Source organism: Trachinotus anak, unplaced genomic scaffold (assembly GCF_046630095.1).
Source record: "Trachinotus anak isolate AG129_WGS33_773 ecotype Australia unplaced genomic scaffold, CSIRO_AGI_Tana_v1 ptg000007l, whole genome shotgun sequence".
NCBI lineage: Eukaryota > Metazoa > Chordata > Actinopteri > Carangiformes > Carangidae > Trachinotus > Trachinotus anak.
This window is the reverse complement of record NW_027273858.1, coordinates 661589-681628: the sequence shown is the minus strand read 5'-3', so window position 1 is coordinate 681628 and position 20040 is coordinate 661589. Positions and strand designations below refer to the sequence as shown.

The 20040-nt window shown below is 40.4% G+C and overlaps 1 protein-coding gene across 1 annotated transcript in view; it reads left to right on the top strand.

Moving 5' to 3' along the window:
* The first annotated feature begins 5395 nt into the window (after positions 1-5395).
* The window catches only part of slc30a6 (solute carrier family 30 member 6), a 53266-nt gene continuing 38621 nt past the window's right edge, over positions 5396-20040 (top strand). The window contains exons 1-4 of the mRNA XM_071479826.1: positions 5396-5623; positions 6690-6736; positions 8733-8819; positions 18918-19002. Coding sequence (XP_071335927.1) covers positions 5407-5623; positions 6690-6736; positions 8733-8819; positions 18918-19002 — 436 coding nt within the window. The 5' untranslated portion in view covers positions 5396-5406. The remainder of the gene's footprint in view (positions 5624-6689; positions 6737-8732; positions 8820-18917; positions 19003-20040) is intronic.

Genomic DNA, 20040 nt, shown 5'->3' with positions numbered 1-20040 from the left:
GAGAGAGAGAGAGAGAGTTCAGTTCAGCTGCAAAAGAGCAAATTACATTCATTAAGGAGCAGTTACAATCCTCATGTTGTTTCCATCTGCAGCTCAGGATCTTTCAAGACTTTTGCAGCAGCAGCAGCAGTAACAGTTTCTAACAAGCTGCCAAAGAATTTCTAAGAAGAAAAAAGAGGAAACAAACCACAGATATATGGAGGGAAATAGGAGAAGCCTCCAGAGAGGAGAGTTTAGAGCATGACCCCACCTCCTCAACGGTAGGGGGGGTGTAATAGAAACCTTACAGATAATGAGAAAAATATTCCTCAGTTTCTTCAGTACATGTTCCAGTTGTGTAAATCTGCTGTCAGATATTTTCCTACAAGGATCAGAGGATAAGAAAATATTTAAATGGCTCCTTCAGAGGTTTACTGCCGGGCTCCTGAGAGACAGAGTCTGTAAATTAAGTGTAAGTGTTAGTTAGTATGAGACAACCTTCAAAAATCCTGGATCCTGTGTTTCTCATGATGCAAATCAATAACATCTTCTACTTGGTATATTTCAAACTTTAAGTCTCCATTGTGTAACTCAAGCTTATAAATGTGTTCTCCCTGCAGGATTTGTTTTCTTTAAGTGTTTACCTGAAATCTGCTTTATTTTTATTGGATCACTCAGAAAACAGCCAGCCAATCAGGAGTGGCTGAATGTTATGGGACCTTTAATCGAGTCCACTCTGACTTTAGACATGTTTCAGTTTAACATCAAGTTCGGACGTCAGCGAAGCTGAAGCTTGTTCCTGCTCTTCTGGTTTCAGTCTTTCCACCAGATGCTGAACCTGGTTGCAGGTTTGCCCCCATTCACTGTTCCAGTTCATCCCAAAGGTGATGGAAAACCGTTTCTTTGTGCACAGGGTCTTTGCCATCTTGAAAGTGAAAAGCACAAACACTACTTGTTCCTACAAAGATGGAGGGATGCTTTTTTCATTGAACTGTAGCATTAAGATTTTCTCTACAGGGCCCAAATCATGAGAGCAGAGCCAGACATGGGGCGTCCACAAACATTTGGCAGTCTAGTGTAGCTGTGTAAGCTGTTGTAGCTGTGCCCTCAGGAGTTTAAACAGGAAATATCTGTAACAGAAGATAATAACAGACACTTTGCTCACTCACCAGTTATTATCTGAGTGTTTTCTCTAAAAAAACAAAAGGAATGTTCTACACTAACACTGACTGAGTTCATTGTTAAACTGCAGCATACACATAGGCTGCCATGATAAAGTAAAGTAAATGCTTTTTACTTTTTACTTTTTCTGCCCCAGACTTTTGTTTGTCTCAACCTGTGTCCTAATTCAGGGGCCACATCCTTCAGAGGACACAGCCTCTATAGGAGGCTTCATACCCAACTGCTCACCTGTTTATCTTCACTCACCTGTGCGTCCCTGCCCACTAACACACCTGTTCCCAGTTACCTCATCACCGCAGCCAGTATTTAAACCCGCCATCGTCAGCAGCTCTGCTCTGTGTGTGTTCCACTGTGGTTTCCTGCGTACCTGCCTGTCAGCCTTGTTTCAGCTATCAAAGCAGCTTCACTCGTCCTCTCTCTGAGTCTGTGTTACCAGCAGCCTCGACAGCTGTGAGTCTTAGAGAAGCAGAAATCACATTTTGTCTAAATCCAACGTGACAAATCAGTGTAAGAAAAAGGTTTTGTTTATGTGGAACTTACAGTAACATTTGTCTGAACTTCTGTCACCCTCTGACACACATGCTTCACTTTAGTGAAGAGTCAATAGAGACGAGCTCAGAGGTTTTTATAGTTTTTAAAGTCCACATTCACTTCACACTAACTGGTTTCAGTCCTCCACGGAGTCAAAGAGAACAGGACAAGGGTTAAAGTCCTAAAGTGATGTTAAAAGATAAAGCAAGTGTTATTTTATCATTTTATCATCATAAATAACAGCTGTTTCCCTGAAGATAAAACTATGACTTTATGCTGCTAACATGTGTTGTGTGTGCTTCTGCTTTTAATATTGTTTAGTGGACAAAGCACAGAGCCTTAAACTGTTTTAAAGGGCCCATATTTTACACCAGTGTTTTATCTGAAGTGTTGCCATCCATAAAAGATATATTTATGATTTTAAGAGCCCAAAATCATCTCAGTGTAGTTTTACATGTTGTTGTTGTTGTTGTTGTTGTTGTTGGTGCATTCAGGGACACTCAGACGTCTGTGATTTAAGAATCAGCAGCTGAAAAGCACTGCAGTCTCAGAGTAAATGACCAGAGCTGCTCCACTTTCAGACGCCGTAAAAGTTGAAGAAGTGCAGTGAATGTGATCAGTTCATGTATCAGAGCAGAGCCGTAAACACAGATCTAAATGTTGACTGAACGGGTTTTAATGATGTAAATGCACTAAAATGACTGGTTGTGTAAAAGGAAGGATCAGGATTAGTCTAATCACTGATGAATCATCTGAAAATTGGGTCACAAAATGATTAACATCTGGACGTCTACCTTTAGACTGGATGGACCTTAAATTTTAAATTGTTTTGTTAGTAGAATTAAATCATTGAAGTCATTCCCATTAGGTGATCTGGTATCCATAAATTATTACATAATGACAACCTCATCCTTAGATTATTACTATCATTATGATTACATAATCAGAAAGTGTTTTCAAAACCAAATATGTTGAAAGGCACTGAAATGGTTTTACTTCCCTTCAACACAAACTAGGTTTGATGAAGGTGATAAAATATGGTAAATGACCACAAAGCATTACTGCTGTTATTATTTCATATTTTATATACATTTAAATAGAACAAATATACAGTATATTACTGCTGCTTTCCAAAAAAAACATTCAAAGACAAAGAAACGTGGTCTGTTTTAGAGAGGTCCCACTCCCTACTAAATCTAAATAGACTTTGGTTTGGACATGCAAAAATGTATAGTCAAGATCAAGTAGAAGATATAATTCTATATACATAATACAATATAAATTAATTAAAACAAACAAACAAACAAAAAATAATAATAATACAATATTCCCAAACAAAGGTGATGCATAATTTTTTTCTGTGGGTTTTTTCAACATGTCATCAGTTTAAAACCATGAATACAAGCGATTCATGAAGTCAGGGGAAATTATGATATAAAAGTTGCTTGAATAACAGAGCTTTAGGGCTAAAAGATGAATGACACAAGAGCGACTATGGGTTTGAGTGGGAACTTCAAGCAGAGACTAACTCTTGTGATACTGTAAATCTAAGGGTTTACAGCGTGTATACCGCATGAACGTCCATCTGGAAACAATCTGAGTGATGAAAACATTTCAGGCTGGATCTGTTGACACACCGGAGCGAGCTGCAGTAAATCACGTCTCTGCTCACAGCCTGACTGCTGCTTTTTGACGTGTTATTACCTGACAAATCTGAACAGTGATCCTTCCAGATGGAGCCAGATGTTGTTTGCTTTTTTTAAAACCTGCACGTTTCTTCCACACACATTGTAGATCATGAGCAGAAGTATTTAAAATGATGTTGTTACAGAGGGGCTGGAAACAGATTCAAATGACGTTCGAGGCTGGAGGCCAGGTGGAGAAAATACATGAACTGTTCCACTGAAGTCTGAAAACCTCCTCCACAAAGCAAATAAATAAATAAATGACTCTCTTTCACTCTTTTTTTTTATTTACGTAAGAATCCAACTTTATGATCTTTTGGTCTCTGTTTCTGACTCTCTCTGTCCTCAGATATCCCTCTTCCCTCCCTTTCCCACCCTCCTTCCTTCCTTCATTTGGGCTCTCTCTCTCTCTCTCTATACATTTCACTGTCAGTTGCCCAGGGTCCCACTCAGCACAGGGGCCCCTCACTGTCACTTGAGAAACAGTTGCAAACAAAAATCTCTATTCACAGCCCCTACAAATGAGCAACTACATATTCTTCACACACACAGACTCAGCTCTGACGGAAATGCCCATAAACACACACACACACACACACACACACACACACACACACACACACACACACACACACACACACACACACACACACACACACACACACACACACACACACACACACACACAATTACATCAAAGAGTTGGTCACCACACACAGTTCTATGGGGCCTCAGACATAATACACACATTTCCACGCTTGAATCTGTCACGCTTCCTGTTCTTTGATTACATGAATAATTTTTGAAACCCTGCTGACTTCCCCTGCTGACTGTTCACAGTCTCAGTGCAAAAGTACTGTGCAAACGTTTTAGGCACTTTACAAGTTTAGATTCTTGCCCTTCATGCAACATCATCAGGAGGCGTCCCAGATTCATTCTGCAGCAGGACGACACCCAAACATGCAGCCAGACTCATAAAGACCTTTCTTTAGTCCTGCAACAGATGGTCTGGCCCTCACAGAGCCCTGATCTCAATGTCATGGAGTCAGTCTGGGATCACATGAAGAGACAGAAGACACTGAAACAGACTGAATCCACAGTGGCAGGTTCTCCAAGTTGCCGGAACAACCTACCTGACTAGTACCTGAAGATCTGTGTGCAGGTGTACTGAGGAGAACTGGTGCTGGTTTAAAGGTAAAGGAGGGTCACAGCAAATATTCTGTTCACTGCACTTTATATCAACCAATAAGTTTTTACTGGAGGCTGGATCAAACTGTGAAAACAGTAGAGGAGAACAAATTGAACTATAGTGACCCTTCCTGGTCACAGGATAACACTGATAATGAATAATAGGGAGATGGGGAGACAAGCAGCAAATCTTCCCAACAAAGCTGTGAATGAGAAAATATGTGACATCTTTTCTTAGAAAATTACATAAAAGATTAATCTATGATAAACTATATCATTATTGTCACAATTAACTCCTTTTGGACATTTAATTTGTTATGTGTTAGTGTTTTGTGCAAATGCTTTGGAATCTGATTAACATTTGAATGTTTTATTTTAGAGTATTTCAAATGTATTGTGCAACACTACTTCTCTTTAATGTGGGGAAATGATCTTGTGCAGTAAACACATTTACAACCTTTTTTTGAATTTAGCTAACCTCAGTTTATTTTATTTTGTCTTTATCTATTGGTTATTTTTAAAGTTGTTTTTGATGGATTTTGTATTTATTGTATTTTCTGTATTTGTTTTGATGTCAGAACAAACATCCTGACAACATTTGTTAAAATTGACACTTTACATGTTACAATTTACACTTTACTATCTACCTACTATATTAAAGTCTTACAGTTATCACTTTTTATTCTTGTCATTCCTTTATATCTATTTTTCCTGGTCTTTCATAAACCAGAAAATGGATTTTAATGATAAAAACAGATCTCTATAGCATATAAACCGTCGCTCCTATGTGGTCTAAACGATGACATACAGATCTGTGCAAGCGCATGCGCCGTGCAACCAAATGGAAGAGGCTCACGGGAACAGGAAGTCCAAAATGGCGATGGACGGAATGATGTCCACGTCTTCGGGTCTGTCTTATCACAATGCCGGAGACTTTTACCCCCGAAAGTTCGGCTCGAAGCCGGACGTGGTGCCGTCCGGGGTGACCGAGAGGAAGGTGGGCCCGCTGGATAAACCTGACATGGTGTCGGTGGACGTCATTAACATCAAGGATTCAGGTTTGTTATGCTAACAGGCTAACGGCTAATAACACGTATTCAAACCGGCGGCTGAGCTAGCTTCGCTGTTTCTCAGTTCATCCTGCTGTCACTCGGTGATAACGACGGTATTAACGTTAACAGTGTCTTTAACGGGCACTTTAAACCAGCTACACGGTCACCGTGTCCGTCTGGTCTGTTGTTTCTTGTGTGTTGTGAGTTCTCCTGTGACTCAGCTCCGGCAGTTTAACGTCTAAATCAACTCAAACGCTAAAACGACAGGTTTATACTTTATACAGAGCAACATGCAACCTAGATATAGACGTTTTTTCCTGAAGCTAAATTAATATTTGTTACGTTTGCATATATACATCTTGATAGAAGACATAAGTAGGTGAACTACAGTTCGTTGGGTCTCATTGTTCAGTTTATCTGGACCTTTCAGAGATCCTGTCATCACTGATTCGTGTCTGTGGCGGGAGTGGGTGATGTTAGTGAAATCTTACTCAGTGGGACATTATTTAAAATAACAATAGTGATGAACACTGCTGTGCTAAAGTTGTAGCCACTAAAGGTAAAGTGAGGGTGTTCAAATAATAGCATGAATAGTTTTATTTATTGATTAACAATATGCAAAGAGTTTTAAAGAGAAAAAACCCAATCAGTTTATTCTGTGACCTCCCTTTGCCTTTAAAACAGAACCCTTTCTACCTTTCCTTTGTACAAGTTTAGGTTTTTCACTGGAGTTGAGCTGAAATTTCAATAAAATCTAGAAACATGTTGTGTGTTCTAAAACGTTTGAGCGTAGATACTGGGTCCATAGTAAAATGAGGATGCTTTAATGGTATGAGGAGTTGTTATTCATCAATTAAATTCAGACAAATTGTAGAGAACAGAACATTTGCTGTTACCCCTCTCTGCCTTTAAAACAGCAACTCCTCAGTAGACCTGCACACAGTTTTTCAGGGTTCTTAAGCTTGAACTTGGTGTGTACATCATTATCTGCACCATAAACGTCCTGGAGTTCAGTATCATGTCAGATTGTGTTTGTGAACATGTTGACAGTGATATGTGTTTTCTTCCACAGATGTCCCCCTGCACAGGAAGAAGCATGAGCATGACACATATGTCTTGGTGAGTAGCCTCTGAGGCTTTTGTTGGTTTTGATGGCGGCTTTATCCGTTAGATGGGTTGATGACTATCCGTCATCTCAAGATCTATTATCTCTAGTCGTTCACACGCATGTTGAGGAAGAGAAGTGTTATTTAACAAGATGTTGACTGATGTCCTTTATTTGTTTTGTTGCAGGCTTAACTTTAAAGGTCCCTTATTGTATAAAGAAATACAGAAACAGTTTTAGGCTCTTAAAACCACAAATATATCTTCTTATGGATATCAATGCTTCAAATAAAACAAAGGAAATGTGAACATACGGGATCTTTAACCATTTTTTGTGCAGTTATAAATCCGGTTAAACAATGAGCGAGCACAAAAACAGAGTTAAACTACAACTGCAGTGTAGACAGCAGACTAAATTAAGATGACAATATTTTCTAGAAACATGGTGGAAAATAAGTTCACTACACATTCTGGGGAAAGTCTCTACTGAGTTTTAAGCCTTTTACGCACACATGATTAGAGCTGCAATGATTAGATGATAGAAAGAAAATTAACTGTTAACTATTTTAATCAATTAATTGTTTAACTCGCTTTTCAAGACAAACATTTGGTGTTTCTATGTTTTCAAATGTGGGGATTTGCTGCTGCTTCTTATTTTACATTATAGTAAAGACATAAGACAAGATGAGACATAATGCATAATGGAAGTAATCATTACTTGCAGCCCTGTATATGATTACATGTTGATTATTTATAGTAATGTTCTCAGCCTGAACTAGATCAGACTTAGTGTTGGTGTAGTTTGATCTGCTGCCTTTCCCGCCCTCCCCTCTCTGTCAGACTGTGGTGTGGATGAATGACAAGAGGATAGAAACTAACAACAAAAACAACAGACTTGTTAGAAACTGTGCGACGATCAGGGGTTTGTACCTAAACTCTGCATCTTTTCTACCCTCAGTTCAGTTGGATTATCCAGGTGACGGTGAGAACATTCAGGAATGACACAAAGATTCCCCAAAAATAGACAGAGCAGTGCTGCAGTTTGTCGAGAATAAGAAAACAGTCCCAACTAACTACAGTAAACAGCCCGTTTAGAAAGATGCATATTCAGTCTCCTCTAATGTGTTGTGAACTGGAATGAATGATGCTGATCATCTGCAGAAACACCATATAAAAGCCAAATATGACCCTGATTGGCTGATTGTCAGGATGATGGAGATTCTGCACTGGTGCGTGACAGTCGACTGGTTTTAGGATGGTCGCTTCTTGACTTCTTGTCTGGATTATGTCAATATCAATGATTTTTACAACAGTAGCTGGAACTGTAAACTGAACAAGGACAGTTTGATAGAAGATGTGTATGAACAACATCAGGAGACATTACCAGGGTCATAGCTACCTAAATATTGTGAATGAGAAACTTTTAACTTTTAATAACCAGTAGGACATTTACATTTACATTTACGTGAAATTTGATGGAAATTCTGAGGCAGTCTGTAAGAAGGGACAGTTGTACTTCCTTAGGAAGTTAAATGTTGTTAAATGAATCTGAATCTTTTAAACCATTATTTTATTTTGTGTCTGTGATGTCACAAGTCTTGTAATTACTTCCCGACATTTGATGAAGTGTGGAGTTAATTTGATGGCTTTCTGGCTGGATGAGTCACATGAACATGTTAAAAGAAGTCTTGAATAATCTTGATCTGAAGGGTTTATTAAACCTTTTTGTGCCTGTTATCACACTGAAAAAGGTTTTTGCAGGTTTCTGTTTAGTTGAAGTCAGTGTTATACACTAATACACCACTGGGTGGCGGTGTAGCTCCAGCTTTGCCTCCTTCTCTGCTTTACCATCACAGACCTGATGAACCTGATTGAACCCCTGTGAACTGTTACACAGAGCTGTTTTATGTTATTAGGTTATTTCACTTCACACTCCTCATCAGATGAAGTTTCCCAATTTAAAAGTAAGTTAATTAGTCTGAATAATTATTATTCTATTTTTTATTTGCAGGGCACCATCCATCCATTCAGGAAGACACACAGATCTCTTCTAGGGAAACTCCTGCAAGAATTCAGACTGGTTGCCTCAGATAGGCGGGTAAGTGTGTGTGTGGGTGTGTGTGTTTTTGTTCTGAAATCTGATGTGATGTTTGTGTCTTTGGTATTTTTTGGCTCCATCCTGTTGATTATCAGTCAGTCGGATTTGTATGATCTGTACCATCCAAACCTGCTCTTGGTTTTCACTTAGTGTTCTGTGTCTAGAGAATCCTCATTTTACAATCTAATTAAACTTTAAGCTGGTTGGACTCTGTGTCTCACATACAGAGTCAAACACAAACACCTTCTGTAATCCTGTTTTCCTAGTAGGTCACCATGTTCCAGTGAAAGCAGCAGGGATGAAGTGCTCACAGTAAAACACCATCAGCCACAAGCTGAATACTGCCTCACTCTGACAGAGTGACCTGTAGTCTATGGGCAGCTTCACACTCTGCTCTTCATCTCTGCATATTCTGTATTTTATTTGCTGTGATGCACTAATCCTAGATGCTTTATTGTGATTTGGGCCATTTTCACCTGTTGCATGTCATCGTTCCCATTTTTATTGCTGCTTTTAATGTTAGATCAGCGGTTCACAACCTTTTCCAACTCAACACCCGCTTGAAAAATCTCAAAATCCAACATCTGACCCTATAACAATACAGAGGCCAAATAATGCCTTCTCCCAGCACTTTTTATGTTAGTTCCTCTCCACACACATTTTCAACTTTGTAAAAATCCTCTGCTATGGTTGATATTTTGTTTAACATGGTTTTCACACATAAAAAGAGAAAAAAAACTGAAGCTCATCTACTCTGATTTCATCATTGAGAAACCTGGATCAGGCCTTGGCCCCGCCCCCCACCTGCTGGCTCCTGGTGTCCAGGTAAAAGAGCAGAGAGGATGAAGATGGTTAGAGGAGGAATCATCAGAGAGACTCAGCCTCATGTTGGAGCCTCAGTCAGACCCAGACTCAGATGAGGAGTCTGTTGAGACCAGAATCAGAAACTAGCAGACGGATCAGAGCGGTTAGCATAGTTAGCATCTTTTTATTTGTTCATGTTGTTTGTTTGCTTGTAACTGGCAGTGGCTGACGCAGTGTTAGTGGTTGTGCTAATGCTAACGCTGGCTCTCTGTACTGACAAAGTTTCAGGTGTATTTAGCTCCGCCCCCCGTCCCCACAAGTTGACAGGATTGGTTCCTTAGGGGCTGTCTGAATCTGTTTTCTTTAGACTGTCATTGGTGTTCTGCAAATGATTTGTTGGCCCACGGGTTGCGAACCACTGGCTTAGATGGAACTTGAGAGTCCTTACACCTTAACAGGAAGAATAAATTACAGTGGCCCTGTCATGCTCTTCCCAACACTCCCGCCCTGTGGACTTGGCTGTAGTTTCATCCCTCATGGACAAACATCTGTGGTCAACTACAATGAAAGCCTTTCACTGTGATAAAATGAACTGAAACTTTCATAGAAAGTTTGCAAACCACTTGTGCAGCATAAACAAGTTCTCTGACTTCCACCAAACCCAGCGCTCAAAAATTTCTGTTTGTTTTTCTGCAACTCAGTTCAAATTAGACTAAATGGCAACAGGTGAAATAAACATAAATACATATAAATCAAATAGCCCAGTGCTTTTTTTACAGGGAACAGGCAGTCGACCACATAAACACCTCAGCAGCTGGAGCCCTCAAACATTAGCCCGTGGGTGTGTTTTGCTTCATTTTAACATGCTTGTCAATGGTGCAGAAAATTAGTGATTAATTAGGTAGATAGAAGTATTCTCAGCTGTTTCATGCTCTTCTGGCTCAGTAATTATTGGGATTGCAGTGAAAACTATTGAGAGCTCACTTTGATAGCTTTTTGGGTAGAAATTCAGGAGGTTCATTTAATGACACAGCACAGACCATTCAAAGGAAGGAGAAAGTTCAGTTCAGTGATTTCATAATATTTCCTGTTAAAAGCAAAGCACAAAACTCTGATTTTTAGGGGGTGAATTGTTAAACCTTATAAGGTCTCCAGGTAATTCTGCTTCAACATTTTTTAATGTTAGTTGTAAAACCTGCACAGTGAAAACTTCCTAACACTTCTATGCAGCTACATTTTTATACATTTCCCACTTCTGACCTCACATTTTCTCTCTGACCATTAGTAAATCCTTCATACTGGTTAATTATGCTCTCATGATTAAATTTCCCATTAGGACTGAACGATGCACAAAAAAAAATCATAGTGTGATTGTGACATGTTTCACGATTTTAGTGGGAATGGTCATTTTTGCATTTCATTTACACTGAAATTACTAATTTTTTTTTCTGCTGGGGTTACGACTAAACACGCATGTTCCTTTCCTCTGGAGAATATGATTTGTGGGCCGGGGGGGCTCTGTAGCACCACGATGCTTGTTGTTGTGACACATTTTACCTTTATCCAGAAATTGCACCTACTGCGACCTGGATAATATTTTGATTAATCGTTCAGCCCTATTTCCACACATGTCTTGTTTACCTGCCTGCTGCTGCCCTCTGGTCAGGAACCACACTTCCTCAAATCATGTTAGGTGGCTGGTTTTACAGCAGTGCTTTATAATGATTTAAATACAAAGAAAAGGTATCAGTTAGTCTGCCTGATGAACAAAAATCACCTCAGCAACGACACTAAACTCACTGCTAAGAAAACTGGGAACAACAGTTTGTCCTAATTCCCCACAAAAAACATGTTTAGTTTAATAATTTTTTTTTCTAAAATATGAGCAGAGACAAAAAAAAAGTAGTGACATGTGACAAGAAAACAGGGACAGATGTGGCGTCACACCGGGATGTAAAAATTACAGTGAAAACACTGGAGCCATGATAATGAATGTGAAACGAGCTTACACATTATTGTTGTGTGTGTCTGTGTGTGTATGTGTGTGTGTGTCAGCATTATTGTGCTGTAATCCACTTTAACCACACACTGGCGGGGGGTCTTGCTTCCCCATGAAGCCTCGGATTGGATTACACGGTGTCGTACACAGCTTAGGGACCAAACATAGTTCAAACCGGTGAAAGCTGAGATGTGCTTCCTCAGCACCTGACCGCCCTCGCCGCCCTCACGTCTCCTCTGACCCTCGGTGTCGTGAAATGAAACCGAGCCTTGTCAACATCTGATTTCGGGTACAGTTTGACCAGTGGAGGAGTTTGTACAGATTGATGCAGGTGTCTCTGTGTGGATAGATGAAAGTTTGTGCTGAAGTCTGTTTCTTAAAATCGGGATGTGTTTATTCCAGAAATGTTGGATGCAGTCGGATTAAAAAGCCTCTGCATCAACAGTTAAACCATAATGAGATACCGAGGTCCTTCAACAAACTTAGGTTTGTTTTTTTTTTTTGAATGTGGAGCAGCTTTGGAAACCACCTCCCCACACACCTATATCATGTCTGCACACACCAATTTATATTCTGAGCAGTGCGTCCACTACACTGTGGTTGTTCAGGTGTGTGGAGTTTGAGGTTAAGCTTTATTTTTTAGATGATAACTTAATGAAAATAACATAATGAAAGAATAAATACATGAAGAGCCAAATCAGGTGCCCTCTGCTCGTCCTCTGCCAGAAAGACTGGAAGCTAAATCTTCTCAGATTCAGGCTGAGATCCTCATCTGTTGACCTGTGCAGCCACATTGTTACTCTATCAGACTAAATACACAAGAAACTAATTAATTCTTACTGTCAGTGGTGTAAAATTAGCCCAACCTTGTACAGACTCTCCATCTTTCCTCGTCTTTTATCAGTAACTTTTAAACTGGGTGGAAATCATCTGTGGCTCAGAACCAAAATACAACACAATGCAAATCATATGTTGAATGATGCAGAGTAAATACTCACATTGAGCCCTTTAACTTCACTCACACACAAAACTCCTTTGGGCTTTTATCAGTATTTTAATGTTTTAATTTAGTTCTTCCATAAAGTTGGAGGCCACACGTGGTCAAAGTTGTAGCAGTCGAGGTTGGGATATCATAACTTTTTAATTTCCAGTGTAGATCTTACAAATCCCATATTGCAACACAGCATGACTTGACAAACCTCAAGAACCAGAAGATATTATACAACTGTTAATGAGGAGTGAACTCACTTTTTCTTTCTAAAGGTGCAGGAGTTAGTTTTACACAGCAGATGAAGGAAAAAGAATTGTTGCAGAGCAAATTAGTTTGTGTTTTATTCTTATTTAAGCTGAAGGTTTGAGAAAGTGAGTGAGGCTGTGATGTTTAGCAGATCGACATATTTTCATCACAATACTGAGACTTTCATGGTTTCATTCACCGTGTGTCGTACAGTAGGTGTTTACTGTGTTTCTCACGGTAACAAAATGTCCTGATGAAACTGGAACGTCAGACCATCAGCAGAGGAAAGACATGACTGGAGGACAGGATGGTGAGAGGACCAGGCGTCATCTCGTTTCAGCTGCAGCAACCGAGTCGGAAAACTCCACTGCCCGTGTTAACAGGCCGCTGCCGCCGCCGCCGATTCATTATGTAAGTAGGTTTATTTTGAGAGAGGAACACGGCTACCCTGGAGACACGGAGCCCTGATGGCTCCAATCTGAGCTGACAAAGAGCGGGAGAGGACGTTTCCTGTGTGGTCCTTGCCACCGGAAGTGAGCCTTGGTGGGTTGCGATGGCAGGCGGGCTGCAGGTTTCAGTTGAGTTTAAAAGAATCCCACAATTCCCCTGTGCACACTCCCAGCCTGGTGAAACGGTCCTCTCCTTCTTGCTGCCCCTTCCTCCTCAGATGGTAACATGAGTCACGCCTCTGCTCACCATAATGACACACATTTGCCCGGCGCTGCCTGATGATGTGTCGGATGGGCGAGGCGCTCGACAATGATGTAATCAGGCCTGGCATCAGTGGGGGCTCCTTGTTTAATACAGTACCAGGTGACTGAGCCGCTGTACGGGCGCTGCAGCTCTGTCACTCCAATGTCACATGTAACCTCAATATGCTGGCACGCCGTGATGCCGCTGGACAGGTTGGCGACGCTGCTGACGGACAGACGGGGGCAGCAGAGCGTCAGGATTCAACAGCCGTGCACACTCCTCTAGGCAGTGTGTGTGTGTGTGTGTGTGTGTGTGTGTGGGGGGGGGGGGGGGGGGGGGGGGGGGGGTTGGGGGTTGGGGGTTGGGGGTTGGGGGTTGGGAATGTTTTGGGCCGACTGCTGTCTCTCTGTTTGCACACACAGTCACATGCACGCATGTATGCACGAACACACACACACATGCGTGCACACACACACTGTGGGTCTCCCATGCCTGTCGCTGGCTAGTGCTGTCACCAGACGCCCCAGTGCTGTCATAACACAGCACACCACAGTAATTGTAGATTTCACAGCACTCTGCGCTCCCCACCACGGCATATGACTCCAACATGAAGTGACAGGCCAGGACACACACACACATACACATACACACACACATACATACATATACTCATTCCCTTGTTCCATTTCCTTTCTCCTCTCCTTCTAACACACAAACGCTCTCTCTCTCTGCTCAGAGGGCGAGTTTAGATTCAAGGTTTTTTTTTTTTTTTTCATTCAAAATTCTGCTGAATTTACATCCAGGCAGAGTAAGAACAGTGCTGAATGGGCTCACATACAGACTGTAGGAGGCAACATTTACTGCTCTTTGTTACACAACAGGACTCTTCATAATAAAAATGTCCTCAGTCTTTGCACAAACACTTAAACAACCTATGTTTATGTTTCCCTGACTAATGACTTGCTGTGGTTGTGGAATGACGGTGGTTTCCTGTGACCTTGTTGGAAGAGACTTCAGTTCACATCATGTCTGCCAACCCCATGACCACGATGCTCTAACCATAACCAGCTAGGTTTAGTTGCCTAAACTGCCTAAAAATACACACACACACACACACACACACACACACTGTACACACTGTAGTGCATGTGTGAGCTTGTAGACTTGGTGCTCAGCTGCTGAAATTGTTATCCAAAGTAGCGTAAAAGCTGTGCACATCTCAAAAAGCTGGATGACCCACCATCAGCATTTTAGTGAGACCCAGCATGCACCTGTTGTCTGCTCATGTGGATGTGTTGACTTTGGGTCAGGATGGTGCCTTCAATCATCAGGTAGATCTAACATTTTATTTATGTTTTATTTAGTTATTAATGATAACATAATAATGTAGTCATCGCCTGGGCCCAGGTGTGACCTCACCTGTCACGGTAAGCGCCATGACCGATCAGAAAACAACCACATGAATTGTTATTGTAATAGTTGTATAGATTTTAGACTCATTTTCTTAAATGAGTGATTGTGGAGCTGGAGAGTTTTTGTAGGTCTGGACAGTGTCTTGATTTATGGTTTGATCTGACGCAGATTAATTCAGAACATGATTAGTAATAAACCCTCGGGTCACTATTTTAGCTTTGCTGTTGTTTCCATTTCGGTTTGTTTTGGTGCTTAACATTAAGATCTATTGATTGAATAACAAGACTTTCTATTACTGCAGATATCAGTGATGAGCAGAGCTGCTCTTTCACAGCACTAAGCCTGTTTTCCACTCTCTCATGCTCTGACTGTGACCTTCCCCTGAGCTGATATTCTGTGATGAACTGATTCAGACTGTAGTAGACATGTTAGACCACACAGCCGGGCCTCGTTCAGTTACAGAATTCACCCAAATCCCCGGCAGAGCAGGTTAACCGCAGGGCGGGAAACTCACTCTTCATCCAGCAGCCAAAACCCGGCAGCTCCCAATCGGTTTGTAGGTTTGGATTTGGGTTAGACAGCGGCTGGTCACCTGCCAGAGTGTCTGCCACAGGATGCTGACTGACAGTCAGGGAAACCCTGCGCAGCAGCAGCAGCAGCAGCAGCAGCAGCAGCAGCAGCAGCAGCAGCAGCCTGGGAGAACAGTTGTATAATGTCTTCTGAGGCTCTGGAGGACTTTCTGTCATCGGGGTCGTCCACGTCTGGGCTGGTGGATACATTTGTAAAATAAACCCTGTAAATTTACTGTGATATAAAACAGAGAAAAGTAGAAATCATTCGTACTTTAAAGGCTGGAACCAAAGAATGATTGAATGTTCTTGAAAAATCTGTATTAGTAGAGTATAATTTTCTGCCAGTCAACTAATTGATTATAGGGCTTGTTGTTGCTGAGGCTTAAAGGTATCTCAACCTGTGCTGCTTCAGTTTGGGCCTATAACTATATATATCTATAACTATCAATTTAACATCCTTCTCTACTGGGTTTCATATCTGTGATGACACGTGTTTATCTTTTTTTTTTTGTCATTTTTTTTTTTTATTGACAATCAGAATCAGACATTGACAATTGGTATTTCACATGCATATTCCTTACATCTATTGTCTGTCCTAAATGCCAACATAGTTTTTTTTTTTTTTTTTTTTTTTTTTTTTTTACATCTGCATGAGAAGAAAAGAGAAAAAAACAAAAAAAACAAAAACAGAACTATGCACTGATAGGGAGTGATTCTTTTATATAGCAAAGTCACTAATTTGTGAAATCAAAATCAGGTCTATGTGGCGTGACATAATTGACCCAGTTCTCCCAAATTGAAGCAAATTTCTCCAATTTATGATTAACAAAAGCTGTTATCTTCTCCATTTTATAAATGTCCATCGTAATGTCCATCCAGATATTTAAAGTTGGGCTGTCCTGTGATAACCATTTCCTGGTAATACTCTTTTTACAGGCCACCAGCAAGATGTTTATTAAATGTTTATCCCTTTTTGGCCAATCACCAGGTACGAGTCCAAAAAACATAGTCTTACTTCCAAAAGGTATTTCACATTTGAAGATATCCTGTAGGGCCTTGTGTATCTCCCTCCAATAGTCCTTTATGACAGGGCAGTCCCAGAAAACATGATAATGGTGCGCTCTTTGATTTCCGCAGTTCCTCCAACAGACAGGGGAGTTATTATCATAGTGAGATTTCTGATGAGGCGTGATGAAGTACCTAATCAGGCTTTTCCAGCCGAATTCTCTCCACCTCTGCGAGCTGGTGCAGATCCATTGGTACCTCCACATTGTTGTCCATTCTTCCTCAGTTATAATTATCCCTCCTTCGTTCTCCCATTTTATTTTAATATATGAGGTTGAATATGGTTTCAAATTTGACAGCCCCTTATACAAGCATGAGACAGTTCTATCAAATTATAGGCTTTTGTAAACAATTCAATCAAACATGTGTTTGCCTTTGTTACATTTTTCATCTTTGTATCAACGTAGTGCCGCAATTGTAAATATTGATAAAAGTCTTGTTTTTCTAATGAATGAGTTCTTTGAAGTGTTTCAAAAATGAGCAATTTTCCATCTTTCATTACTCTGCATAAGGCTGTTATTCCTTTAATTACCCAGTCCTTGAATCTTGAGTCTGATTTATTAGGTGTAAACTCTGACTCGTAAGCACACCATTTGAGGGCTATAATATCATTCTCGAGTTTAAGTTCCTTTATGATAGTTTTCCATGTTTTAAGGGTCCATTTCACCCATGGGTTATCAATGTTGTTTATGTGGGTTTGTATATTGCTATCAGCTAAGATTGCCTGTATGGGGATGGGGGGCGTTTTTTCTTCTATGTTTTTCCATTGTGCAGTATATGAGGGATTACACCAGCATATCACTGCTCTCATCTGTGCTGCAAAATAATAATATCTAAGATTAGGTAAACCCCAACCTCCCTTCTGTTTATTTAACTGCAAGGTTTTGAGACGGACCCTTGGTCTTTTGCCTTGCCATATATACCTAGATAGCATTTTATCCCACACATTAAACTGGTTTTGGTTAATCTCAATTGGCAGGGTTTGAAATAAGTATAAAAGTCTAGGCAGTATATTTATTTTAATAGACTCAATTCTTGAACTAAGGCTGAAGAAAGGGATTAAGTTCCATCTTGCTATGTCTTCCTTTATTTTCTTTTGTATAGGTAGATAATTGTATTCTGATAATTTTTAAGATCTTTTGGAATATTGATGCCTAGGTATGACACGTGTTTATCTTTATTTTGGTTTTTAAATGAGTCTTTACTTCGTCTCCAGGTTCCATTTAAAAAGCTGTGGTCCAGCTCAGTTCCCTGGTGTCGGTGTGTGTGGTTGTGTTTGTGAATGGATCTGCATGAATATGAAGCTGAACAAGGATCAAGCTTGTTTTTGAGTCCACACCAATCAAAAATAAACTTGTCTCTGCTCTCTGGTGGACAGATTGCAATAGTTGCACTGTTTCTATATGACTTTGTACATTCGTACACATACTCATACATTTGATATTTGTCTACCAAACTGTTTTGTAGTCTTTGTTTGCTGTCGGCCGACATATTTATACACCGACACTGGCGATATCTGTGATAATCAAAGAGCAGAACACCAGCCGTGAGCTACATCTCAGTCACGTCCTTTGAAAAATGCGCTCTTGATTTTGTCTCCTGTTCTCCTGGAGACTTTCCCTGATTTCTTACAGCGAACCGCTAGAGATCATTTTTGTCTCCACTGTCAAAGGTCAAAGGTCACTGTGACGTCACAAAACATGTTTTTGGCTATAACTCAAGAATTAATGTGCTAATTAGGACACAATTTAACACAAATGTCTAATAGGACAAAATGATTAAGTGATGATATTGTATATCCAAAAGGTCAAAGGTCAACGTCGCTGTGACATCATAATGTTCTGCAAAAACACTTCAGGCCATTATTCAACGCTGTAACCCAGGAAGGGGAGATTGTTATGAAGAAATGCATAATATGCATAATATAATACAAATGCATAAATAAAGAAATGAACAAATGTATAAATGAATAACTAATAAATAAATATTAACAGAAATACTACTTTTAATCACCAAAATTTATTTATTTTGCATTTATTAATTTCTACTTATGTCACCTGTCCTTCCTGGATTGTGATCATATTTCCTGACTCTGCTGGTCAGTGGAGTCAAACGACCATGAACTGGAAATTCTAGTCATTTGCTGTTCTCAAAAGAAAATATCATTTCCCCAGCAGCTCATGTGAATAATGAAAAAAGGGACAAAAAAGACATATGACAGACGCTGTGTTGGTCCTGGATCCGGAGGCTCAGACCTCTGCCTCTTGTGTTATTGTTCTTTAACAGTCATTTTGTTTGTTTGTTGTCGTTTTCAGTCATGGAGGATCCTGCTGTTCGGATCACTCAACCTGCTGTGCACCGGCTGTCTGCTGATGTGGTGCAGCTCCACCAACAGCATGGGTGAGCACACACACACACACACACACACACACACACACATATACACAAAACAAACACAGTGACAGTGGGAGATGCAGATAGACACATGAAAACTGACACACACACACACACACACACAGACTGACAGGAACACACACACAAAGAAAAAAAACAGTTTGAGACATGGACACAGACATTAACAGGCGGAGATACCTGTCTACACACAGTGAAGACAGATTGACAGACACATACTCACACAAAGTGTGTGTGTGTGTGTGTGTGTGTGTGTGTGTGTGTGTGTGTGTGTGTGTGTGTGTTGCATCTTTAAGCACACACTGTGAACAAGTCTTTAGGAAGTGTGTTAGCAGTGTTGTCTCACCACAGGGGCTCAGACTGATCCTGCTACTGCGGCTGTGTGTGTGTGTGGGTCACCTCAGTCAAAATATGGCACTTTAAAGGGCACGTTGAAGAAACAGAGTCCTTCACAGCGGCTGCTTTTACCCGCTGGTGCTACAACACAGACAACACATCTGTCATATTGACAAGTACGTTTTTCTCCAAACAGTCGGAGCAGAGCAGAAACAGAGCATTTAAAGAATAACGAGACAAAACAAACCACAGAGTAGACTTATTTTATAGACACATTTTTTTATTAGGAGGATAACTCCATCCATCCAATGACCATCTCGTTTTTCGACGGGTTCCTTAAGTTAATTGAATTGTTTGAGGGAGGTCAAGTAGTTTGGCAGATTTGTGAGCAGATAAAAAGCTGCGTTAGGCCTCGATTACCTCCCAATCCACTGTTTACAGTGAACCTGCAGTGAGATATGTCTCACTCATTATGTTGTGATGATGATGATGATTTTGATGATGATGAGTCTGCTGTGATCATTATCCTGATGGAGAGTTTTAGTGTCCAAGTGCTACTGCTGAAAAGTCTGGAAACACTAAGTAGTGACAGTTTTCAGCTTTCAAGATTTTGAATATATGCATGAAATATTGGTTGTCACTGGCTCCCATAGTATTCTCCCTCAGTGTTGGTCTCAACTGTGTGTGTGT